Source organism: Carassius auratus, chromosome 36 (assembly GCF_003368295.1).
Source record: "Carassius auratus strain Wakin chromosome 36, ASM336829v1, whole genome shotgun sequence".
Taxonomy (NCBI): Eukaryota; Metazoa; Chordata; class Actinopteri; order Cypriniformes; family Cyprinidae; genus Carassius; species Carassius auratus.
Genome location: NC_039278.1, coordinates 6743030 through 6770010, shown reverse-complemented (window position 1 = coordinate 6770010; position 26981 = coordinate 6743030). Strand labels below are relative to the sequence as shown.

The 26981-nt window shown below is 38.9% G+C and overlaps 2 protein-coding genes across 2 annotated transcripts in view; one reads left to right on the top strand and one right to left on the bottom strand.

The window, feature by feature from the left end:
* The window catches only part of LOC113055090 (dysbindin-like), a 34268-nt gene extending 20752 nt beyond the window's left edge, over nucleotides 1–13516 (bottom strand). The window contains exon 1 of the mRNA XM_026221062.1: nucleotides 13219–13516. Coding sequence (XP_026076847.1) covers nucleotides 13219–13261 — 43 coding nt within the window. The 5' untranslated portion in view covers nucleotides 13262–13516. The remainder of the gene's footprint in view (nucleotides 1–13218) is intronic.
* Nucleotides 13517–16643: 3127 nt separating this feature from the next.
* On the top strand, nucleotides 16644–26851 carry LOC113055089 (uncharacterized). The gene is made up of 3 exons (XM_026221061.1): nucleotides 16644–16807; nucleotides 24325–25757; nucleotides 26312–26851. Exons 2-3 carry the CDS (start codon nucleotides 24678–24680, stop codon nucleotides 26636–26638), a joined length of 1407 nt encoding a protein of 468 aa, XP_026076846.1. The 5' UTR covers nucleotides 16644–16807; nucleotides 24325–24677; the 3' UTR covers nucleotides 26639–26851.
* The last annotated feature ends 130 nt before the right edge of the window (nucleotides 26852–26981 follow it).

Here is a 26981-nt window from a genome sequence, read left to right as displayed (position 1 = left end):
TGACCTGGGAGAAGAAACTCCTCCTAAGTCTCTTGGTTTTTGCCATCAGGCTGCGGAAGCGCTTACCAGATGGCAGCAAAATGAAAAGATGGTTACTGGGGTGGATGGAGTCCTTGATGATTTTAACAGCTCTGCTTTTGCAGCATTTGAGGTAGATGTCCTGCAGAGAGGGGAGAGCTAAGCCCACAACTCTCTGCAGGGCTTTGTAGTCTTGACTGGAGCTATTACTATACCACACTGATATACACTGATATACACTGATATTGTATACAGTCAATACACTTTCTATAGCCTCTGAATAGAAAGTTTTCAGGATTGCTGGTGAGACCCTGAATTTCCTCAGCTGTCGCAGATGGTACAGCTTTTGCCTGGCTTTATTAAGCTGTGTTTGGATGTGTGAAGTCTAAGTCAGGTCCTCGGAGATGTTTACACCAAGGTACTTGAAGCTGCTCACCCTCTCCACAGGGGTCCCGCTGATCATAAGAGGAGTATAGGGACACTGATGTCTCTTGCTGAAGTCCACAATCAGCTCTTCAGTTTTACTTACAATTATAGAAAGACAATTGTCCTGCACCATAATGTGATTTTCTCTACCTCATCCAAGTATGCTTCATTGTTTTTGAAAATAAGGCCCAGATCCACAGTATCATCAGCAAATTTGATAATAGATATGGAGCTGTGGGAAGACACAAAGTCATGTGTAGAGAGAGTAAAGCAGGGGACTAAGGACACAGCCCTGTGGGACTCTTACGTTCAGGGTGATGGAGTTGGGAGGTGAACTGGCATACTTTCACCACTTGAGGTCTACCTTTGATGAAATCAAGAATCCACTTGCAGAGTGAAGAATTCAGGCTTGTATTGAAAGCTGAGCTATATTTGATGAATAGCAGCCTTACATAGTTCCCATTGCTGCCGTCAATGTGCTTGAGGGAAGAGTGCAGGATGTGAGCGATGGCATCTTCAGTAGATCTGTTGGGGCGATAGGCAAACTGAGGGTTCAAAGTATCAGGTATGGAGAAGTTGTTTTTTTGTAAGTTTCTCAAAGACCTTCATGAGTGTTGACATGAGGGCAACTGGACGATATTCATTCAGGCAAGAGGGTTTATTGTTCTTAGGCACAGGGATGATGACAGATTTTTAAAGGAGGTGGGAACCACCGAGGTAGCAAGGGACTCCTTAAAAATAGATGTAAACAAATCAGTGAGCTGATCTGCACAGGACCTCAGAACACGGCAAGAAAATCCCATCAGGACCTGCTGCTTTCCTTATGTTCACTCACTCCGAACCTAGTCTTCCAACACGGTGATCACATGATTATCGCTGCCACTGCTGCTTCCTGACGCCCTGATCGGCAGACTTGCCCTGCCTCAGTTGCATTCAAAGGGGCTGTAGAAAGAGTTTAATTCATCAGCCAGTGCCGGGTCTGCTCTCACAGCTGCAGTGGATTTGTTTCCAAAGGCACAGATGGATCTTAGTCCTTGCCACATGCTTCGGGAGTCATTTAGCTGGAAATGTGACTTTATAGCTCCTTTCACACAGTAATTGCCATAAAATTACCAGAATGACTTTACCGGTAAATAAAAAAATGCGCTGTTCACACATCCTTTCCAAAATACTGGTAAATTCTGTGACAAATACAATTCTGCGCTTATATTTGTAAACAAGAAGGGGTAAATGTGGTCAGTGTTTTTGTTGATGTTGCATTTTTGTTTCAAACTTTAGCATTCATGCAACTGCTTTTGCTACAGAGACATCGTAATAGATGATCACAAACCAAAATACTGAACTATTGGAGAATAAAATGTTGTATGTTGTCGCTAACAACTGAAGGCAGCTACCTGCAGCTTAAAAAAGTTGGTGCCTAAGTCAGGGTCGGCCGACTGACATGACGTGCTTTATCACACACGTTCTCGGAGATGCTAGTTTGGGGTTCCTCTGAATTCAAGTTACTGTCTAGGGCAGTGGTTCTCAACCTTTTTTTTCACTGGGCCACACTATGATTCAAGTTCAAGATTCACGGCCTTCACGCATACCATTTACATATTATGTCATCGATACAAACAAACCAGCTTTATAATGGACTATTGTAGCCTAAATATTATGATATCTAATTTATTACATTCATTGAATTAAATAAATATTTATACTAACCATTAATAAAACACCTGATGCTGTCGGGAGCTGGCCAATTTTGTGAAATTTGGATGTGCGACATTGCAGAAAAGGTGCATTCACAAATGTAGAGTATGTTGATACAAATTAATATCAAATAGTCTATGTGCCTTCAGCGCAGATGAACAGTTCTGTGTTCAAATGCGTTCAAAAGATGGCGCAAAGCACCAGCAAAAGTAATTACCATAAATGGGACAGGGGGAAATAGTAAGGAGATATTTGAATTATTTACTAATAAACTAGTGTTTTCTAAATCTGTGGCTACATTCACACTGCAGGTTGAAACGACCCAATTCCGATTTTTTTGCCCCTATGTGACCTGTATCTGATCTTTTCATGACAGTCTGAACGACACAGATCCGATCTTTTCAAATGTGACCCAGGCCACTTGGGTATGTGGTCCTGAATCCGATAAGTATCCGATCTTTTGAAATGCAACATCCATCTGACAGCCAGGACACATGTATCCGACCCGTGCGTCATTGATACGCTACAAACGTCATAATTCTGCATTGAAGTAGGTGGGAACGAGAAGAGCCACTCACATCAGTATCTCACCACTCCTGGCTGCGACTCCACAACCACACGTTTCTCTGTACTGACGATGCTAACACTGCTCCACAAAACTCCATGGCCAAAAACCTTGCTCTCCTCCTTCTTTTTAATTTTCTTCTTAAAACGAGAATATTTTAATTGTGCTGGCTCCGTTGGGAAAATAACTTTAATATTGCAAAAAGAGCTCCGCTGTTGACTACACTGTTGTTGACATCCATGTTTAACGTTAGCTACTTCCGCAAACAACAAGTGACGTCGTTCACCATTGAGTACTCTTCTGCGCATGCAGGTCACTTCTGGGTCATTTCACATTCACACAGGAGATCACAAAAGGTCGCATTTAATTGGAAATGTGAACGGCCTTGCAAAAAATCGGAACTGAGCATTAAGCCCGCAGTTGCCTGACTCGCCATCTCCTCATTAGACGGGCCTTTAGAGATAAATGCATCTACACTGAAAACCCTAATAAGTTGACTGAACTAAATTTATTGAGTAAACTTGTTGCCTCAATTTAATTGAGTAATGGAATCTCCCAAAACTTACATATTTAAGTTTATTTAACTTGACGGTTTTGTAGACTACCTAAATCCCTCAGAGGTTTAAATGTTGATACTTGATTCATTTGAAGTCACCATTGTGGTGGAAAGTGTTTGGTTTAGTTGGGATCTTGGTCCAGTTACTTCTTGTGTTAATTTGTCTCTTGCTCTATTGGTGTATTTTAAAACGCTGTTTTTGTGGTGAAAAAAGACAAATTTAAATGAGCTCAGGTGTTATTTGATGTTTTTTGTTGATGAGAAAGTCATCACATAATACTTATTTGAGATCATAAAATAGGTTTTGTTTGATATTTTTAACAGGCACCAGGAGTAAAATACTTATTTTAAAGATGGACGAAATGAATGCTTTTGAAATAATTTGAGTAAAAGAATCAATCAAGTTTTCACACACACAGACTTCTAGATGTAGCATATGCACCACAATAATGGTGACAAACAAAAGAGCTCCATAGCACAAACTCCTCCTTATTTTCCAGCCTTTTTCTGTTCTGATTGTCACCATTGATGTGATGCATATCCAAAATCTTGATGTCTGTTTGTGACGACATGATCGGTTTTCTAAAAGTAAGTACATTGTTTTATCTACAAAGTTTATATCCATAAAAGTATATCCATAGTTGCAGCAAAATATTTTATTTTACTATAATAAGTCACCATTACAAGCAAGATATGTGTATGTTAGATCTCAACTCTCTTTGCCACAGTAACAGTGTTTTACAACACACAAGTTACAGCAGCAAAAGACAAGCTTACACCAACAAAGAGCTGATAACACCTGAGCTCTTTTAAACTTTGTCTTTCTTCGCCACAAAAACAGCATTTTAAAATATACTGTTATAGCAGCAAAAGACAAGCGAACATAAGGAGTATCTGGACCAAGATCCCAACTAAACCAAACATTTTCCACCACAATGGTGACTTCAAATGAATCAAGTATGCACATTTAAACCTCTATTAATTCTCAATAACAGCTTCTCTAGATGTCTGACAGAAATAAAGTCACAGAACCTTGTAAGGAGGATATGTGAACATCTATATCGGATGTACAGAAGACATAAAAAAACATTAAAAAAAGACGTCATAAAAACATTCTCTCCTCAGTGGATGTCTTTTCAATGTCTGCAAAGACATAAAAATACTTTTTTTTTTTTTTTTTTTTTACAGTGCAGTATAGGGTTTACTGTATTTTCATAAATATTGTGACAGTTTGTCAAAAGGTCAAAGTGTAAATATGCTGTTATTTGTTTTACTTCAGTCTGCTGTCAAAAATAAGAACATAATTTTCAGTTAAATTTACATGTTGAGTTAACTTAAATATATAAGTACACTTGAAATTAGTACCAAGTTAAGTGAACATAATTGTTTAAGTACATTAAATTAGCATCAAGTTTGGTGAACTGAGTGATTTAAGTACAATCTACAAAACCGTCAAGTTAAATAAACTTAAAAATGTAAGTTTTGGGAGACTCCATTACGCAATTAAATTGAGGCAACGAGTTTACTCAATCAATTTAGTTCATTCAACTTATTAGGGTTTTCTACAAAACCGTCAAGTTAAATAAACTTAAATATGTAAGTTTTGGGGGACTCCTTTACTCAATTAAATTGAGGCAATGAGTTTACTCAATCAATTTAGTTCATTCAACTTATTAGGGTTTTCGATCTAACGAGTTAAGCAGTAACTTTAGCTGTCATGTTCTTTCGCTCAAAGGAAAACGATTGGGCCACTTCATCAAATACTTAAGTTGTAATTTCAATAATCATCTCAAAATCACGTACCACAAGGATTTAAATTAACATATTTCACCAGAAGAAATCATGCAAAACAACTTTATATCTACATAATTTTAGTCACCGAACATAGTACACAAAGAAAAACTTCCTCTTGAATTGTAGTTCAGCAACCAAACAGACCAAAAGGACGAATTTTGTAACCCACCAATCAGTGCTTTTGTTCTCTTGTTGCTAGGCAGAATTTCTCCAATGGCCAATCACATTAAAGGAAGAACAGAGTGACGTTGAGTTTTTCGAAAGGATTACTCATGATTTTGAGCTCACAACACTTGCAATCTTAAGTTTATGCATTTTGAAGGTAAATTAGTTAAATTAACTCATATTTTTAAGTGACAGGACCAAAATGCAAAATTTTAAGTAATGTTTAGTCAACATTACTTGATTTTTTAAGTCAAGGCAACATTAGGGTTTACAGTGTATACGTATTATGATTATAATGAAAGAGTTGATTTGTTTTATTTCGTTTAAGTAGTCATTTAAAGCTTTCTAAAGATATATTTATCATGTATGTGAGGCATGTATTTCATTTCGAGTTTCGGTTCATTTTTGTAAGCACTCCTTTTCAAGATAAGACGAGATGGCAGAAAACGTATCAAGTTTGTTTTCTGTATTTAATATTTCTTTATTTTATTTTATGATTGCACTGGCACCTTTTTGTCCCAAAATGCATGCTTTATCTTGCACTCTCTGCACAACATATTGGATATAGAGGACATTTTTCTGGGTTTAACGTTAAAACATTGTTACATTTTTTAACTGTATTATATATTTGGATTAGTAGTTAAGTTGTGATGATTTGAGAAGGCTTAACTGATCGAACATAGGCTATGATAAGCTCACTCTCAGTGCTGGCGGCTTGGTAGTTACTTAAAAAAAATACTTATAGGCCTATTTAATGACCAAAAAATGCTCCATTATATTTTTAATTCTCCATACTCTTTTAATAGCTGGAACAGTAGTATAGGCACTGATCTATATATCAGTGAGTATAAGCTGTTTTGGGAGAAGGGTGAAAAAAGATGGGCTGAACATCTTCACGTGAGTGGCAGGCAAACCAAAAGTCTCCTATCATACTCTACTGCATCATTTACAGTTCCCCTCAGATGACAACAAATTTCTTCATCCGCCCGAATAAGGAGAAGCACTTTAATTTCACTGTCGCTCCAGTCGGATAACATTTCTTTTATTTTCATAAACAGTGCGTGAATGCATCACATTGTTATGATTGGCCTGGAGTAAACTTCTTACGTCACCGCGTTCTGAACTTGTACATGCTCATACTGGTAATTTTCCTTCTGCGTTCACACACAGCAGAATTCCAGCTATTTACTGGTAATGTTACAATTTCTCAAACCAGTAAATTGCCAGAATTAATTTACAGGTATTTTTTTTAAAGATCCTTTTCACACATGATCTCTTTACGGTAATTTACCGGTAATTTTCCAGAAAAGTCTGTATGTGTGAAAGGGCTTTATGCGTTCCCTGTATCGGTGTTTGGCAGGTTTTACTGCACTTCCGAGATAATAGCACAATGTTTTGTACTCGGTCATGTTCCCTGACGAGTATCCATGGCTTGTTCGGTTAGTGTGTTTACAAAGCTTAATGAGTTCCTCCGTTAGAGGAACTTGCTAGGAACATGTCCTAGTCTACTTCATCAAGAGCTGCCTGTAGCATGGCTTCAGAGTGGGCGGACAGGTTTCGGAAACATATTTACGAGTATGACCCTGTATGACATCATATACATTCATGTATAATGCCACTGTCTCATGTATGCTCGTACGACAGTTAGTGGAAGCTAAAGATTACGTATTTTTTTAAGTTTTAAATATGGATATTTTTCTTGCAAAAATTTATCAATTCGCATTAGAAGGCCTTTATTAATCCCTGGAGCCATGTGGGGCACCTTTTTATGATGGATGGATGCAGTTTAACCTATATTGGACTATTGAATATCACCCATTCACTGCCATTGTAAAGCACGGAAGAGCCAGGACATTTTTAAATGTAACTCCGATTCTATTCATCTGAAAGAAGAAAGTCATTTAGACCTAGGATGGTTTGAGGGTGATTAAATTATAGGGTAATTTTCATTTTTTGGGTGAACATACCTTAAAAGTGTTTTTCAGACCCCAGCTAAGCAAGTCTGACACCATCAGGAGACAATGAAAAAAAAAAAAAAAAAAAACTTGGGAGAAGCCAGACCCATTTAGGGCACCAGCTCTACTCTGACCTAAGTGAATGAACATGGTGTGATGGTATTGAAAAGAAGAATTGTATTGTGAAAATATGTTAAATTATGTTCCATAATTGATCAGTCAGGGTTTTTAATAGGACTGAATCAGTGATTGATTTCAATTGAATGACTCCATCATGAGGCTTTCTGACCCTTCCCCAAATCATCCAAAATGATCATTCATAAGGCGAGTAAACAACCACATGAGGATGATATCACACTATTTTTCTCATGCTCTCACAGCCTCATATTTCTTTCTCGCATCACCCTTTTTCAGACTGTGTTGTCCATTCACACAGCAGTTACGCCAGAAGGGGTGAGTAAGACTTGTTAGATCAAAGCAGAAGAAAGGCAGATTGTCTGTAAGTACTGATTTGTCATTCCCTCCATACAAGGCAAAGCTCTGTTTCCAGCCTACCCCCTGCTTACTTTGTCACAGTGGCTCTCACACTAAAGCATTCTGGGATCATGATCCAGCAGGGTACTAGAAAAGGCACAGCATCCATACAGGCCCTCTCAGACTCATGCCAACTGTCCCAATGATTTCAGACACAAATAAACCTATCATGTAGGTCTTGATTTTAACAGACCGTGGCCTCTCATTCACAGGAATGTGTTCAGATTGTTTAAATAGTCATAGGTTTGTTTAATTACTTACCACAGGAGAAATTCCTAAACCACACATCAGCATCTTCCAGGCATCTCACCCAAACCATTTTTCTTTCAGAAGCATTGCAGGTGACTTTCAGAAGCATTGCAGACTAAATAACAACTTAAACCAGTCCACAACATCCATCTGAGCTCAGTTTGAGTTAAAAGTTAAAAGTGCATGTGTTAAACCTCAGGGACTAAAGCGCAAAAGCCTGATTTACTAAGAAACCATACCTTACATGCAGATACTGGTTACTCCCACTGAAGAATGTGTTTATACACTTTTGACAACAAGTATGGTAACTTTGGATCGAAAATGGCCATTCTGGAGGTTTGGAAAGATATTGGGATTTCTAACCCATTTCTAACCAAATTGAATGAAGACCTTAGATGAAGGATGTGGTATTCAGCTGTAATCACAAGCTTTATTAAGGGTTAACTTGTGTAAACTGATTGAGTGTCATTGTTCTTCAAGTGTCTTTGACATAACAGAACAGCAACAAAAATGAAGATCCGCTATGGTGAACAAATGTTTTTGTCATTGCTCTTAGCATTGATTTTACACAACAGTTTTTGAAACTATATCACAGTTTTTTTCAACAGGTTTTAAGAAAACCCATTAGAAATGATAAACTCACTATAACAGACACCCTTCGACTTTCTCCTTTATTTGTCAACTATAAAGAATTTGCAACCATAAGTATGTTAGCCTTAATGCTAAAAACATAGCCACAAAACTCCATGGGGTAAATAAAGAATCTATATATAACAACAATGAATACATTTATTCAACAAGTAATAATACAGATGAAATACAAAGCAAATATTATAGGCCCACTTATGTGTCTTACATGGAAAACAGCTGATCTAAGGCTATTATCATATCAGTGTTCGACCAGTTTGGACTACATCAGAGACATTTATAAGAAACATGCCACTTCCTCAACCCTCAACAACTATATAAGGAAAACCCAAAACGGCAAAAATGGCGGTTATATGCACATGTCCCGCCCCTCCAGCTGGAAAGCCAATCATCCGCTTTTAACAGTCAAGCCGGGAAAAATTTAAGCCTATCGTCTGGTTCCACTGACGTAAGAGCACAGTTGAGGTTTTGCAACAGCAGAGATGATTTGGCAACAGCAAGTTGTGGTGTGTGCAAGATCAGATGGAATCCACATAGAAGAGGGTGATAACGCGAAGGCACCTCAAACAGTTGAGGACTACCAGTTAAAGCATTTATATCAACCACAAATATGTTACCTTACATTCTAAGTAAAAGACACCGGCATTCTGGATAGAACCCTTGCACATGCGTAGGAAAAGTAAAGCGATTTTTAACATATTTTACTTCTGTTTCTATACATGCAGTTTTTATGTCCCAGTGAAATTGCAGTTCTGACTCTCTGCCCATTCATTTAGATAGGAGCCTGGTCTTGTTAGTCTGAAATAGCTGCCAGGAGGCATTGCCAAAATGGTGGCCAAGTGACACGACTTGCCTAAAAGGACTTTGACTACATCCCTCTACTTCCTGCAGTAATGACGTCACTAGAACCATTTTTTGACTAAACTCTGCCCACAGGAATACACAAAAAGGGGGCGTGGTCTTGTTTCGCTCCGACGGAGAGGAGGAAGAGTTGCGTTTGGGTTTGTCGCCATGTCGTTGAAACACTGTTATTTTAATCTCGGTCTCCAATCATCTTTGTTTGGGCTTCCCAGGGACGTGTACTTAGAGATCAATGGTTACAATTTATGTTTAACTCGGTTCCCGAAAACTATAATCCACATGTAAAACTATGTGCAGCTTATTTTGCTGAGGACAGCTTCCTCAATCTCAATCAGCTTAATCTTTGATTCGCACAAAGATTATTCTTGAAAGATGGAGCAGTTCCCTCTTTGTCTGGAGAAGGCGTTGTTTATGGAGCACAACTGGTAAGTGTGTTTTATTATTCAAGTTGGTGCATTTAACAGTTTCTGTAACTTATTAGACAAAGGGCAATGCTGTTTAGCTTTGTTAACTAGATGTTAGGGCTGTGCAAAAAAAATCGAATGCGATTTTCATGCGCATCTCGTCAGTAAAGGCATTCTGTGATTAGAAGTACATCTCCAGCACATGCGTTCAGATCAGGATTGCCAGGTTTTCAAAACAAATCCTGCCCACTTGCTTCTCAAAACTGCCCTCAGCTGCTGTCGAATCACAACACAGGAACCGCTGGCCCAATCACAACTCGTTACGTATTTCTGAAGGAGGGACTTTATAGAACAAGGAAATCATCAGCCCGTTTTTATGACAGTGAAAACAGCGGTATACAGATAAGTGAATTGTGTGAATACTGTGTTTTTTTACACGTGACGCGAAACATGAACACATGTTATATTGCACACTGTAAACACAATCAAAGCTTAAAAAAAAAGCACGAAAAATGTAACCTTTAATAAAATATTCAGTGTTAATGCACAGTTTTTAAATATGTTCGATAACTTCCTTTAACCACAATAATACATTTAAATAAACGTACATATGAATTGTAAATATATTATGACTCTGTTTTAAATGGGTGCTGCAAGTTGTCCCCGTGTACTATGTATCTTCAAACAGGAAAAGCTGGAAATGTATTAAAATGTAAATACATTTTTAATATATAGTATATTTATATAGTCCATAAACTTTCTCAAAACGAAAATGTTGTATACAAAATATATTGCTGTGTACATTTGTGGCATATTGTTATTACATAAAAACAACAGCACAAACATCAGTAAGTATCATTGATGGATTTAAGGATATTTGTGATGTTTTGTACTATTAGCTGTTTTTCCTGTTTTCGCCTTTTAAAACATTATATTCTTCTTAAAGAAGAAGAAGAAATATGTTGATATTATCACAGTTTAAATAAAAATAATAACTTCACAGTGGAACCATCTGTTAACTTTGGCTCTTTGTTTCAGTCCTGTTTGGCATGCCTTTAATTTTATTATAATTGTGTAAATAATACAACTAATTACATTTAAGCATCTAAATATTACCACAGCATATTTCTGAAAGTCTGATAATATAACAAAAACATGAATAGTTACTGTATAAAACAGAAATCCCCTGTGTCAAATCTGCATACATATCTGTGGTTTCATAAACTAACTGAATTATTAATAGTGGGAGTTATTTGTGTGTGTGTGTGTGTGCGTGTGTGTGTGTGTGTGTGTGTGTGTGTGTGTGTGTGTGTGTGTGTGTGTGTGTGTGTGGAATGTGTGGGTATGCAAGTTTTAGAAAGAAGGAAACAAAACCCAGAAGCATCCCAAGCCTCTCCAGCAATCTGACAATGAAGTCATTCACACACACTAACTTCCTAGACGCATTTAATTCAGCATCTTTAATAAGGCCACCCTAAATTCAGCTGTTGTGTTTCCAGAGAAACTAAGGTTCACAATAAAGCACCACAAAGAACAATGTGAATGGAACAAACTGAGAGGAATTTCTAGTAGCTTCCTCAAGATCAATGACATCATAATGAGTCATGAGGAAAGTATGAAAAAGGGAGAAGAGAACTAGATAACATGTTCTGTCCACCAAAATAAATGTTCTCTTTTTCTCAGATGTCATCGAAACTCCTAAAGTAAGAAGATGAAATGCTTCCTAGTAACTTCAGTGAAATTTCCCCCATTTTGCATGTTATCTGCAGCTATTTGAATTTCTGGATTTCCGCATCTTTTTTACATTGGACTATGAACTGATGAATGTTATAACCTTACAATTTCTATTTAAGGGCTTTACAACATTCAACGATTTCAGCAAATATCCCAGTACGGCTTCATAAAATGTAAAAGATGTGATAATAAACAGTAAAATTAAAGAAAAGGTTTAAGAAAAAGTTAACAGAAAAAGGAAAAAAACAAAAAAACTAATTGATTGGACTGTATTATTCATGTTTAATTTTATTTAGTCCCAAAACTTCATTTCATTTTACTGTGTGGCCTTTGGGCAAATCAGAAACATTATTTTAATGATCATTATACACAGAAGCTGAGACAATCAGCAAATTCTTAGACAAGCAAGTACAATTCAACAAAACTTTAATGACTTCATCTTAAACATCTGGGGTGCAGATCTCCCAAATCTCTTTGACAGACATGGACATTTTACTTATTATGTGAGCAAAATTGAAAGTGTGGAAAATTCTCCGGTGGCCAATCTAATTTCCAGTCCCAACCTCTGAGCGTGTGTGTGTGTGTGTGTGTGCGCACCTGTGTGTGTGTGTGTGTGACCAGTGAGTGTGGGAACTTGGATTGTACTCACAGTCCATCTGCTAAAAATGGCAGAAAGATAATCCCATTTAGAGGGATTTCAGTCAGGGTGCACTCAACAAATCTAGAACCAAGTAAGTCTTTGCTCTCTAAGCTTTGGCAGGTTCATCAAGTCAATCTGCCTATTTAAATGTTTGTTGTTGTTTTTGTTTTTGTTTTTCAGAAATTCCATCAAACTTAAACTCAAATATCAGCATATCTTAAAAAATAACTAAAATCAGCTATGTCACAAATGTCAGATCAAGTTAAGCTATCACAGGTGTTCAATAATTTTTTTTATATATAAATATTAGTGCTGTCAAATGATTAATCGCAATTTTACATAATATATAAGTGTGTACTGTATATATTATATGTATATTTAAATACACACATAAAGTATATGTGGAAAATATTTACATTTATTTACGTCTATATATTTATATTATATATAAATCTAGTTAATATATAAACATAACATATTTTTCTTAAATACGTACATGCATGTGTTTATATTTAAGTTTCTGCCTTTTGTTTAAATTGTTTCTGCAATTTCTGGAGCAGAATGTATGTATGTATGCATGTGTATATATATATATATGTGTGTGTGTGTGTGTGTGTGTGTGTGTGTGTGTATGGTGGTTTCATAATGTAGTACAAAATGTAGTGTTGTGAAGTTTGCTTCATAATCACTACTATAACAGGTGGATGTGTTTAATAACAGTGAGAAAACTTACTGGGCAGTGAAGATGGAAATGTTCAATAGCTGTCAAGACTTTTAGGTTCGTATCTTTTAAAAATGGCAATCAAAAATAAACAAACAATGAGAAATATTCACTAGGGTAACAATGTGACAACTAGCCCCGGTGTTTCTTATTCCTATTCTTTAATTACACAATGATTCTTCTGTTAATTGTGTTGTGAGGACACGTTTAAGACGATTATCAAAAATAATTCAACTAAAGGTGAAATACTCACACGGCAGACGTTTGTTGTGGCGGTCCGTCCCCTTTGAGCTCATGACTCCAGAGTGACAGAGATGCACAGCTGTAAAACTAATAGCAGCTTCAGTCAGTGTGCCGTCCAAGAGCAAGACTGGACTCTACAGCTCATCTCCCCCGTCTCTCGCTCTCTGAATCGCTCTCTGTGCGTCTTTAGGCTTTAGCTTTAGTTGTGCACTTCCTCTGCAGCAGCACCAGTGGCCGTGTCTCTCTATTCAGACCAGACCTAAGGTCTAGGGCAAGTGGATCATATGAAATCCAGCCTGCGGGAGGAGGAGAGTAGAATCTACAGATGGGAGCAGACAGCAGAAGGAGGGAGGGGTTATGTAACAAGAGAGGAGGTGCTAAGAAAACTAAACTGTCACTTGCACTCCTGGTCTCTTACAGCTCATTTCATGAAAGGAGAACCATGTTTCTGTTCCTTCTGATGATGTGCACTAAAATTTTATTCATTTTAAATGAAATATAATCTTATTTTGTGTACAAGTTTAACTTGTGATGTCCAAAATATCCTCACTAACTTAATGAAACCTTTTGATTATCGACTACTGTAGTGACTTTACAACCAAATCAAGTTTCTATTTAAATCAAAAGTGTTTTGCACAGGTTTCAGTAAGGGTTATTTTTAGGAGTTGGATTAAGGGATTTAAAACACTATTAACCTGATATAAAAACCTTTTATAAAAAACTCACTCAGAAACACTCAAGTTTATGAGATGTCCTGACCAAAACAGTGAAACAAATGTGTGTGTGGTAACCCTATACTCTAGTTAGCAGAAAAATAGCAGTCAATATATAACATAAGTCAGTTTCAAAGAGGTTTAAAAAATAATTATGGAATATGTACCATTATGGGGTAAGTAATGCATTTGCCTGAGAGTGTGGAGAGCTGCAAATTAAACAAAGCCGTTTTTAAGTACTAAGATATAAACATCACAATAACAACAACAATTACAATAATAATAATGTGAACCGAAAATTGTATTTGGACCACTTTTAGCTGCAGTGCATATGATCATGTTTTGTAAGTACAAAAATATATATTTTTTGTTTGTTTGTTTGTTTGTTTTTTAAGGTTTAGGGGATTTTTTTGTGACTTTAACTAGTTTTAAGATTGCATGAAAAGCGCCATCTAGTGGCAATTAAACAAAACCAACCAGATCAGAGTTTGTATTTGTGTATTTATTTATATTAAAGGCTGTATTTTATACTGGCCTAAATATATAGACTTTATATGTAAAATACAACACTTAATATGCCACTTGTCAATGTTTTACAGTTAAAAATGGTCACTTGTGTACGCACATGCATATCTGTATATCTAAAATATGTCTGAAACTTTCAGTGGCATCACTTGAGTTACCACTGCAGCATCTAATGATTCAGGTTTAGGAAATAGAGAAATACAAACCCCAACACAAAACACTTTTGTTTTATTATTATGTGAATAACTGTTGTTTCATCTGAACATTCGCCAACCACTGGTAACAATATTGTGCATGTGAGGGAGAGAGAATCAGAACTGAGGTTAATGTTTCTCTCTGGTTTGAGACTGGAAGACAGACAGCCTGAAATGTGCAGCTGAGCTTCTGATTGTCTGAAGATTAGTTTACCACAGCTGTTAGAGTGTGTGGGATGTGTGGAAAACATGAAATGTATCAGCATTAGTCCTCTCTAAATGTCACACTCACATCTATCTTTACAATCCAGACTGACAAGCATGCAATGTGTGTTTTTGGAGGGCTGTGTGGTGTTACAGAGCTCTCGTATGACTCAGACAGAGAATCCTTGCGACTGTGTGTGGGCTTGGCTTCAGTGTTTGTGGCCGCTGCATGTCACTAACATTTCAAGTGCAAACAGAATAAAGAAAAAGTGCAGACGGGTTACCCTGATAATATTAACACGTTTGACTGTTGTTTGGGTCCAGTTTTGGTGGCTGAAAAACAATGTAAAGTGCAACCCAGTTAGGAAAAACATGCAATGGAAAGACTGCAAAAAAAAAAAAGAGTACTTTCATGAGATCTGTCGTGCATAGAATACTGTCATATTTTGATTTACAATTACATAGACCATAATCTTGAATGTAATGGATGTCCGCTAATGTTATTAAATGTGAAGTTTGTCATTTCTCCACCACTATGTTTACGCATTTGGTGGGAACTTACTCAATTATTTATTTATTTTACAGTGCATTCAGTTCATACAACTTTTATTCAAAGAACCACACAGTACCACCTTCTTACCCCACATCAACACAAGAATCAGCAACCACATGCACACCTGCTAACAATTGTACAAAACACTTTAATAACTGCATATATAGCAATATACCAAACAACTTTAGAGAAACCCCCACAATCAAACAGCAACATCCTGGAAACCCCCCAAAAACTGCATGAAGATGTAACAACAAGCACTATTAGCTGCACAGCAACAACGCTGCATTACAGTAAGACACTAAACCCACTTATCAAAGTGCTAAGAATACCTTATCACTGCAAAAAAAAGAGGAAGAAGCAGTTTAAAACATTTTATCAACTGCATAGCAACACAAAAGACGCAAAAAACCCTATCACCCACAAAGCTCTACTAAGCACTCAGAACACCTTAAAAACCACATAACATCACAGTGATCTACTCTCATAATCACACTTTAGCAACCACATAGAAACATCATTCCAGCAGTCCAAAACACCATAGATACAAATCAGAAATACTAGCAGCACTGACATGAATTCAGAAGACCTCAGAAACCATAAAACAACAACCTGGTGTGCACTAACAACTGCTCTGCAATGATCCAAAAAACAGTCAGACTTTAGAACACCGGAACACCCTAGCAACCATAGGCAAACCTTAGCAACCATATGACCACACACTTGGTTTTATGCAGAACCCACACGGCCAGTTAGTTTTGCACAGACAAGCATCACTCACACTGACAAAATACGTTTTGCAATTCTGCAATTCTGTAAATGTGTGTAAATAATAGTGTACAGCAACTCTATAGCTACATACACTACAAAATATATCGAAGACAGCAACTCGGTGGGAGAAAGAGAGAGAGGGGGGGAGACAGAGAGAGAGACAGAGAGAGAGAGAGCATCAGCCGTCAGACAGAGTTGAGAGGAGAGTGGGAGAAACTGAGAGAAAGAGAGAGAGAGAGAGAGAGAGAGAGAGCATCAGCCATCAGACAGAGTTGAGAGGAGAGTGGGAGAAACTGAGAGAAAGAAAGAGAGAGAGAGAGAGAGAGAGCATCAGCCGTCAGACAGAGTTGAGAGGAGAGTGGGAGAAACTGAGAGAAAGAGAGAGAGAGAGAGAGAGAGAGAGAGAGAGAGCATCAGCCGTCAGACAGAGTTGAGAGGAGAGTGGGAGAAACTGAGAGAAAGAGAGAGAGAGAGAGAGAGCATCAGCCATCAGACAGAGTTGAGAGGAGAGTGGGAGAAACTGAGAGAGAGTAGGAGGAATGAAAATGAGAGTTTATATGCCAGTCAGCATCACAACTGGATGCACAGCATTTCATCAGCACAGACCTTTATGTTATGTAAAGCAAGGGGTGTCTGGAGGTAAGGTCATTTTTTGATGTGTTTTGTGTGCAGTGGCACGCAGTTCCTTTTATAAAGTCAAAAATGTGCAGTAATGTATGTTATTTTGAAACTACTATTCTAAAAGTTGCATTTTGTATTTAATTTTTCTTTTCATAACGCTTTTGCTTTCATACGTCAGCCTGCATGATTCCATTTGCCTAGAACTGCAGAGAGAGCAGTACAATATCGCTACAGAACCTCCTCTTAAACAATATGTGAGGTACATTGGTGTTATATGCTGTATATATAGACCACTGAGAGAGAAAAAAAAAATAGATTTTAGATTTTCTCTTGAACTGTTTGGCCAAGAATAAATGAACCAAGCTGTAGATGAACAGCAGGACTGAGACGAATTCTTGGATTGTTTATTTCTTTACGTTCAGATTCATTTTTAGCATCATTTAGCATCCATAACAAAGATTCACTTTCTGCATTAAAAAGAAAACAAAATTATATCTGTTGTCCTCCAGAAATGAGCAATTATTGTATTTGCATATCACTTATTCAAATAGTGTTAATGTTCTGTACAGCATTACCTGAAAAAAAAAGTTGTGTAGATTGAGGGCTATAAATGCTGTATTACAGTATTAGTCATTTTCATTTGAATAAACAGCTGGGGAATTTGAATAGGTAAACGGTCCACAGTTCATACCTCAGGTGATAATGTGTGATGAGTCTAATGTTTGTCTGACAGCGTGGGAATTGAAAACTTTTGTAAGTCTAACACTGTATTTGTGTTCAAAACTGAAAGAAATGTAATGGACTTGCTGCATCCTATTCATGAGATCAAACAAATATCTGCTTGTTATTCATTGATTTCATTTCATAACGGTGTGTATTTGTAACCTCTGCCACTTGACTCTCATGACAGTCACTGCAGTTATTATTTAACTTTTTTTTTTTAATTATGGAAAATTTGTTGCCATAGAAATGCCCTGACACAGGGGCAGACTGAAGGCTGATGACTAAAAGCTGGAGTGAGGAAGCGCGTCTGGCACTGAATGATGTTATTAGTGTACCATTAAGCTATCAAATTGTTAGAGAAGAGACATTTGGAAAGTACAGAGCTCTATTTCTACAGGGTTACACTTTTATATATGCAGTTAAAGGAATGATAGTACCAATTTTGTTATGGAAAACAATATTATGTTATAATTATGCGTAAAATAAACATTAAATGCATTTTGTTTCAGTAATCTGGAGTGAAATGGGACAAATTGCCATTCCAAGCTAGAATGGAGTCAGGTGTTTGGAGGGAGGCATTACAAAATAAGGATAAACTGTAGTCAGGTCCGGCCCGTGGCCATAGGAGACATAAGCAGTTGTCTAGGGCGCAAAATGACTGGAGGTCACCTCAGGAGAGGTTTTTTTTTTCCGGAAGTGCGCCCTCTTGTGACCATCGTGCGCTCTTACACTCGTATATTGAGTAAAATAATTTCTGACAGTTATCATAATTTAAGTAGGCTACTGATCGATCAACGAACTGATTAAAATAACGGTAGAATAAAACAAAATTGACACCAACGAAAAATCATAAGATTTGACTGTAAATAATAATATTATATAATATAATCTTTTGGTATTCTATCTGTTTTCCCTTCATTTATTATACAATTAACAAAAGCAAAATAAAAATAAAAAGACCTCTAACACTAGTTTGCTGTATTCATTTTCTATTCTATCTGTTTTCTTTTTATTTATTATATTATTTAAAAGCCCTTTCTACGTGTACTTGTGACGACTGGGTGAAGGAGGAGCTGGGAACAAGTGCGAGTTAAACAATTTAATGAGAATAAAACAAACAAAAGTACAACACAATGTGACGAAGACGACAATCCAAGATGGTGGGGAGATGGGGAGTAATCCAGATGGTGATGGTGGGTTGGCAGCAGGAGAGGATGGCACAGGAACTACGGGAAATCGAGCCGAAGGTAAGTATTGATGCTTGTGGAGGTGCGGAGAGTGGATGAGGTTCCCGGGGGAAGATACGGACATCCAACGCAGAACAACACAGAAGCATAAAGACAGTTACCAACATGAAACAACGTTCTCACAAACACAAGACGTGAGACAAGCCAATATATAGGGAGTGTGTAATGAGTGACAGCTGCTGCTGATGACAATTAATGGAGACGCCCACAAACTAATCAGTGCAGACGCGAAACACACATACTTCACCAGAAAGTGCAAAAACCCAGAGATCACAGTTAACCAACCGTGACAGTACCCCCCATCCACCCCCCCCCCCCCCCCCAAAGACCTCCTCTAGAAAGGCCTAGCTGGTGATTGTAATCATCAATAAGGGAGTGATCCAATATGTCCCTAGTAGGTACCCAACTCCTCTCCGCCGGACCGTAACCTTCCCAGTCCACCAGGTACTGAAATCCTCGTCTCCTCCATCTCGAGTCCAGAATACGCTTAACCGAACAAGTCGGTTCCCCATCTACGAGACGCGGTGGCGGGGGAACCGGAGTAGGCAGATTAATACGTGCATAAAACCCGGGTGACACATGAAAGGCGGGGTGTATCCTCCTGTACGCTGAAGGTACTTTGACGCGGACTGTCACCGGACTAATGATCTTGGTGATAAATTTGCCAATAAATTTGCGAGCTAATTTATTAGATACAGGATGCAGAGGAATGTTACTGGTAGAAAGCCACACCTTTTGACCCATGACGTAAACGGGAGGCTTTGACCAGTGGCGATCGGACTTGGCCTTAGTGCGCTCCCTCATCTGGAGCAGAGTCTCGCGGGCTCTGGTCCAGGTGCGGTGGCACCTCTGAACAAACGCGTGAGCGGAGGGGACCGCGACTTCAGATTCCAGACTGGGAAAGACTGGTGGCTGGTAACCTAAACTGCATTGAAACTAATTGTGAGCGTACTCCACCATAGAGAGTTGTTGACTCCAGGAAGAAGGATTCTTGGAGACCAAACATCGCAAAGTCCTCTCTAAATCTTGGTTGGCTCGCTCAGATTGTCCGTTACTTTGGGGATGATAACCCGAAGACAAGCTAGCTGACGCTCCTAGCAATTTACAAAACTCTTTCCTAAATTTGGATATAAATTGAGATTCCCTGTCAGAAACCACGTCTACCGGGAGACCATGAAGCCATAAGTTTTTGGAACCTGGGCGGTACGATAAAGTAAAATCAAAGCGACCGAAAAAAAGTGCCCACAGAGCCTGCCTGGAATTGAATCTTTTGGCAGTTCTAGTGTACTCTAAATTCTTATGATCGGTCCAAACAATGAAAGGTACCCCTGAGCCTTCCAGCCAGTGACGCCACTCCTCTAAAGCTAATTTGACGGCCAACAACTCTCTGTTACCAATGTCATAATTGCGTTCAGCAGGAGATAAACAATGGGAAAAAAAACGCGCAAGGATGTACCCTATCGTTCGAGACAGCACGTTGGGACAACACTGCTCCTACCCCCACCTCTGACGCAACGACCTCAACCACGAACTGCCGTGTGGGATCAGGGGCCACAAGGATGGGAGCCGAAACAAAGCGGCTTTTGAGGTTAGTGAATGCAGTCTCAGATGCGTCCGACCACCTGAATGGAGTACTGGGAGAGATCAAGGCTGTCAGAGGTGAGGCTAGTTGGCTGAAATTGTGAATGAAATGCAGATAGAAATCGGCGAACCCCAGAAACCGCTGTAGGGCTTTACGGGAATCTGGAGATGGCCGATCTATCACAGCCTTAACTTTGTCAGGGTCCATACGTATTCCCTCGGACGAGACGATATACCCTAGGAAGGGAACAGACTGTGTATGGAATACAGGCATTTCTCCGCCTTGACAAAAAGCCCATTCTCAAGTAACCTCTGGAGCACTCGTCTGATGTGTTGAACATGTTCCTGGAGAGATGAAGAAAAAATTAGTATTTCATCCAGGTAAACATATATGAACTGATCTACCACATCTCTCAACACATCATTAACGAGTGCTTGGAAAACCCCTGGCGAGTCGGAGAGCCCACACGGCATCACCAAGTATTCAAAGTGCCCTCTGGGGGTATTAAGGGCGGTTTTCCATTCATCCCCCTTCCTGATGCGGACCAAATGATAACCATTACGTTAATCCAATTTTGTGAATACAGATGCTCCCTGTAACCTCTCGAAAGCTGAAGACTTGAGTGGTAACGGATAAGTGTTCTTTATCGTACTGTTGTTCAGCTCTCGGTAATCAATACAAGGTCGCAGAGAACCATCCTTCTTATCCACAAAAAAGAATCCCGCCCCCGCTGGAGAAGAGGAAGGATGGATGAACCCAGATGCTAAGGAGTCAGAAATGTATTTCTCCATGGCCTTCCTCTCAGGAATAGAAAGAGTATAACTTGCTTTTAGGTGGAGACTTACCTGGCACTAAATCTATGGCACAGTCATAGGGACAATGCGGAGGAAGAGAAGCAGCACGGGACTTACTGAACACCTCCTTCAGGTCCAGACACTCTGCGGGCACGTTTGGTAATACCATGTTCTCCTTCTGAAAGACAGAAATAGGGACAACAGGACAAGCAGAAACCAGACAAGACTCTTGACAACTTTCACTCCACAATGTGACTGTGTTGGAACCCCAGTCCTCTCGTGGATTATGTTTTATTAACCAGGGGTGACCTAACACAATGGGAGCTACAGGGGAGATGTCCATGAGGAAAAAGGATATGGTTTCACGATGTTTGCCAGAGGTGAGCAGAGTGATGGGTTCGGTGTAGTGTGTGACGTGATGCAGTTCCTGGCCATTGAGTGCGGTGACATGGATGGGAAGAGACACAGGCAGGACAGGAATGTTCAGGTGACGTGCAAGGAGTGAATCGATGAAATTACCTTTGGCTCCGGAGTCCAGAAGGGCGTGACATTGGTTAGTGTGATTCTCTCACCGCAGTTTCACTGGAAGGAGAGTCGATGATGTGGTTGAGGACATCCCAGCGGAGATCCCACCCGATAGTAGCCTCAAGTTTACTACCGGGCTTGCTCTTTTACCGGACAGGAGAAGATGGTATGTCCTGAGCCTCCACAGTACAGGCATAGTCCTTGGGACCTCCGACGTTCTCTCTCTCTCCGGGACAGCCGAGCTATACCCACCTGCATGGGTTCGTGGTCGTCGACGGGACAGACCACTTTCTCTCGACTCGAGCGCCCCCTGTCCGGAGAGATGGTATGGAGCATAGGACTGGTCTGACGACCCAGGCAATTAATCCGTGCATCAACTCGTAAGGCTAAGTCAATAAGACCGTTGAGTGTGGGGGGCAGCTCGAGGAGGTAGATCTCCTTTTGAACACGGTCGGCCAGCCCATGCAGGAATCGATCCCACTGCGCCACCTCGTTCCACTGGCACGCGGCCGCCAGGGTGCGGAACTGAATAGAGTAATCCATGACCGAAGAGATTCCCTGATGAAGGTCTGAGAGCTGGTGAGCGGCTTCCCTGCCGGCCGCGGCTCAATCGAATACCCTCCTCATTTCCTCCTAGAGGGCATGGAACAAGGTGCAACACGGATGTTGATTCTCCCACACCGTCGTCCCCCATAGGGCGGTGGTGCGATGGGCTCAGTGAGAGAAGTGAGCTGATGGATCTGCTGGGTTGTCCACCTGTGCCACCAGTGCTGGGAAAGCGCGTCCAGTGTTCGAGATGCTTTCCTGCTGCTGATCCATGCGTTTGACACTGTGGTGCATAAAGTCTGTTAGAGTGTTGGTGCTCGCTGCTTCCATGAGGGTGAGAACGTTCTGTGACGACTGGGTGAAGGAGGAGCTGGAAACAAGTGCGAGTTAAACAATTTAATGAGAATAAAACAAACAAACAAGAGTACAACACAGTGACATCCAACACAGAACAACACAGAAGCATAAAGACAGTTACCAACATGAAACAACGTTCTCACAAACACAAGACGTGAGACAAGCCAATATATAGGGAGTGTGTAATGAGTGACAGCTGCTGCTGATGACAATTAACGGAGACGCCCACAAACTAATCAGTGCAGACGCGAAACACACAGAAACACACACACTGCCTTATTTAATTTTACTTTATTTTCGTAAAGTAACATAAGCTTCTGTAATGATGTTTTAATATCAGCTACATTACTGCTTTCTTTCAATTCACCAAAAAGTGTCTTAATATCTTTTGAAAAAGACCATGACTAGGACTTTAATCTAGCATTCAAAAAATGAAATAATTAAATTTATGTATTTTCCACTGTATGTATCTGCACAGAATTGAAATGAAAGGTATGGGTAGGCATATGCTAATTAGACGAACTAGCTAGCTTGCTGGCTAACATGTACAAAATGAAATGCAAAATATAGCCTTTATTTTGTTGCCTTTGTTGTCTGTTAGACTAAGGCATTTCATATTGCTCATATTTCTCTTTGTTGTAATAAGTATTTGTCACTGTAGGCAAAGTTGTGGGAGTAGCTCATGTCTGGTCTCTTCAATAGGCTATTTTATCAGATTCACCCATAAAATACAAGGTGCTTCAACATCTCCATTTATTTATTATCACCATTTATTTACTACTTATCAGAATTTATGTTATGCTATATTATAGTAAAGTTTTGAAAAAAAAAAAAAACTGTAGTTATCATAAGACATTTTTAATTATGAAATAATGTGGACTAATGAAACTTGAACAGTAAGACCAGGGACATGTATTAAGACAATTTAGGTTTTATGTTGAATTTAAAGTCATTTTGGTTTGTTTAAGTGGCCGATACATCAGTGGTCTTAGACTTTATACTGACACCTATTGGCTTGTATGCAGCATTAGGCCTATATAAAAGGAGCATTACAATATTTCTATTGTAGAAATATCCAATTTGAATGCGTAATTGTCACCCAATATTTATTTATTCCACAGTCAAAAGTGTATTTTTAGTGGAGCCCAGTTGGTTACTTAATTGTTAACTGAAACTTAACTTAAAATAAAGGACAATTAAAAATTAAATTAGGAAACACAATATATGATAACGGCAGTATTCTCTATATGAGTTTTAGCGGCTGAAAATGTGTCTTACACAGTGTACAATGTCAAAAAATAAAAAGAAGAAATATAAATGCACACATACATACATAAAAGTGTAAAAAAAAAAAAAAAAAACTTCCAAAGAGACAACTCCATGCAAACAGCTTATGAATTAGGGATAGGCGACGTGGGTTCTAGAGTGCCCTAAAAAAAATAATAACAATAATAATAGCTCCAACCCTAATCAAAAACACCTGAACCAGCTAATCAATGTCTTCAGGATTACTACAGCTGCAGGCGGGTGTGTGTGTGTTTTTTTTTTTTTTTTTTTTCAGGGTTGGGGCTAAACTCTGCAGGACGTCAAACAGAATGAAGTGTTTGAAAACCATTGCGTTTATTAACCCATAAAACATGGAAATGTGTGTGTGTGTGGTTTAAGAATTACAAAATGTTGTAATTGCTGCAGAAAGATGAGTTTCACTACACAGAGATCTACCACAACATAAGTTAAATTACACTTTATTTTCTTTTTCAGAAATTCTTAGCACTGGAAACCAACCAACAGTTCCCCAGTCAGTGTGATGCCACAAGTCTCCTCATCATTTTACCCATTACAGCTACTCAAAGAAGTATTATACCCTTGTGCTCTCAGCAGAACTATAATCGTCCGGCAAGTGCTGATGCCCCTCAAAATACCTTCACAGTGTTTTCTAAAACCATCTCAAATGGTCTCATTCTTCCCCTCATTCTAAGCAAATTTTCACCATAAATAATGTAATTTTATTGAAATTTCTACACAAGTACTAAACAGTAGTTTCAAAACAGAGAAAGAGAAGGACAGCACAGCGTTTATGTCAAACGTGAAACTGCACAATCTTTGTTGTGCTCATGGCAAAAAATAAGAGTTCCTCAATCTTAGAAAAATGGGATTCTGCACCAATTGAACAGTCATCTGAACCCATTTTTAAAACCCCTTCTCCGTTTTGGAATCAGGATTTGATATTCAGAAGATCTAGACAAGTACGGGAATCCACACCTGATGTTGTCACAGGTGGATTTAACTTTTATTCTTACAGCTGTGATCCAGGTCCTGTCACGACCCCAGACCTCTCTTGTGTTATAGGAGGAAATCCAATCCACCCTTCACAGAGTCTGAACTCTCCTAGTAGGAGATATCTACCACCTTCATCAAAATTACTTGTCACTGACCCAAACATGCTGCACAGTCTTGGAAGAAGTACTTCATACTGGAATTATTCAACTCCAGAAGTAGGACATGGACCTGTCAAAGGTTTCAGAAAGCTGGAAAATCCACAAATCGACCCATTGTCAGCTTCATATTTTTATAGAGGGGTTGTTAGGGATATGCTAAGAAGCGATATTCCAACTGAGGAAGTCAAATCATGCATGCAGAGAGAGAGACCGAGATATTCACACTGGTACCACGAACCGCAAAATCAGAGAATCTGCTCCAAAAGAGATCATGAGAGACATTACGTGAAAAACAACCCACTTCTAGGTTCTTTATTACATACAGATTCTAATAGAGAATATTTTAAACACAATATGGAGTACAACCATCACCAGCAGCTAGATTTGAATTACTCTACTCATGCTGTGCCTGAAGAATCAAAGCAGGAAAGTGAAAAGCTAAAGAGCGAGGAGCTCCCCCTGCTGGTCTGGAGAGAAGAAGCAGAAAAACACAATCAACAAACGAACACTAGCACACACCCTAAATCCTCCTCTTCTGCCCTGAGGGTTCTCCGTCGCTTTGCAGAAGGCTCTTTGGTGGAGCTTGAGGGCGGTCGACTGAAGCGGGTGGAGGATTTAAAGATGGATGATTTGGAGAGGTGTGCTCAATTACATCCTGAGCTGACGCTGAGGCGTTTCACTGTGTTGAAGATGACACCTTCAAACACGCCAACGCTGTCATGTTTACATCTGGAGATTGAGCACGACCATTCACAGGTAAGCACACACATGGTCAGAAGATGCCCCATGGATTTTAAAGGAATAATTAAGTCTTACGATTCAGTCCGTCTGCAAAACACAAAAGAATATGTGTCCTGTCTAAGCTCTTTTTCGTGTTTTGAACACTGTTCTGTCATGACAACTCTCTGAGAATTTAGCATGGTAATATACATGCCAATGTTCATGTATTTAGTTTTGGTGGAATAGATTAGATTACCCCCATATATAACATTCATGAAATTACCCCGTGGCAGATTTGTAAATGTGGAGCTGGGGAAGTTGGAGGGTTTCTAAAGCACTCTGCAAACTATTTAGCAAACACTGGCCAAGTATTTGAATGTTGAGCAGCAGTTGCAACTAAAACCAGACAGCTGCAACATGTTGATAATAATGTGTTTGTATCAGATTGAGTTAAAACCCTATCAGCCTGCTCCATCTAGAGTTTCATTACAGAACTTTTTAATAAATGGAAGGACATAAGGAATAAATTATGACACAGTTGTTATTTTCAGGAGAACTGTGCCTATAAAGTATTTACATTTTCTCTGAAGTTGTCTCTGGAGGTGAGTGAAGGGCTGCCTTTCTTCGTTTGTGGGCACGGCTGGTCTTCCTGTAACCCTCGACACACAAGTCAAACCTGCAGACTACAATGCCGTCAACTAAAGGTGGGTGATGTGTGCCTGGCACTAACGCAGATGCCCACCTCTTCATCTCAGCCTGCCATCCAGAGCCTAGCTGAAGTGGGTGGAGATCACACAGTCCCAAAGTTTAATGCCGAAACCAACCCCACACTGCAGAAAGAAACTAAATCAAGAAAGAGACACTTCACAGCTCCTGAACTCAGGGAAATTTCCAAGGTACGCCACACCGAAGACTGAGCAGCTAAAGGATAAATCATTTACTGTGGAATTATAACAAAACAAAACAAACAGAAAAATCTCAGACTTACATTTAAAACAGTTTTTAATTGTACATAAGTCTTTGTACATTGTAAATACCATCTTTTTAAAGCAAATATGTGTACATAGTAACTGCAATGTTACCAAATCAATTACACTACCGTTCAAAGGTTTAGGGTCAGTGAGTTTATTTTTTTAATAAATATTTTTAATGATGATATTTTATTAAATTGGTAAAACATGAGATTACATTATTTTTATGTTGTTAAAAAAATATTTTAAATATAGAACTTTCTTTTACACTTTATATTCATCAAATAAT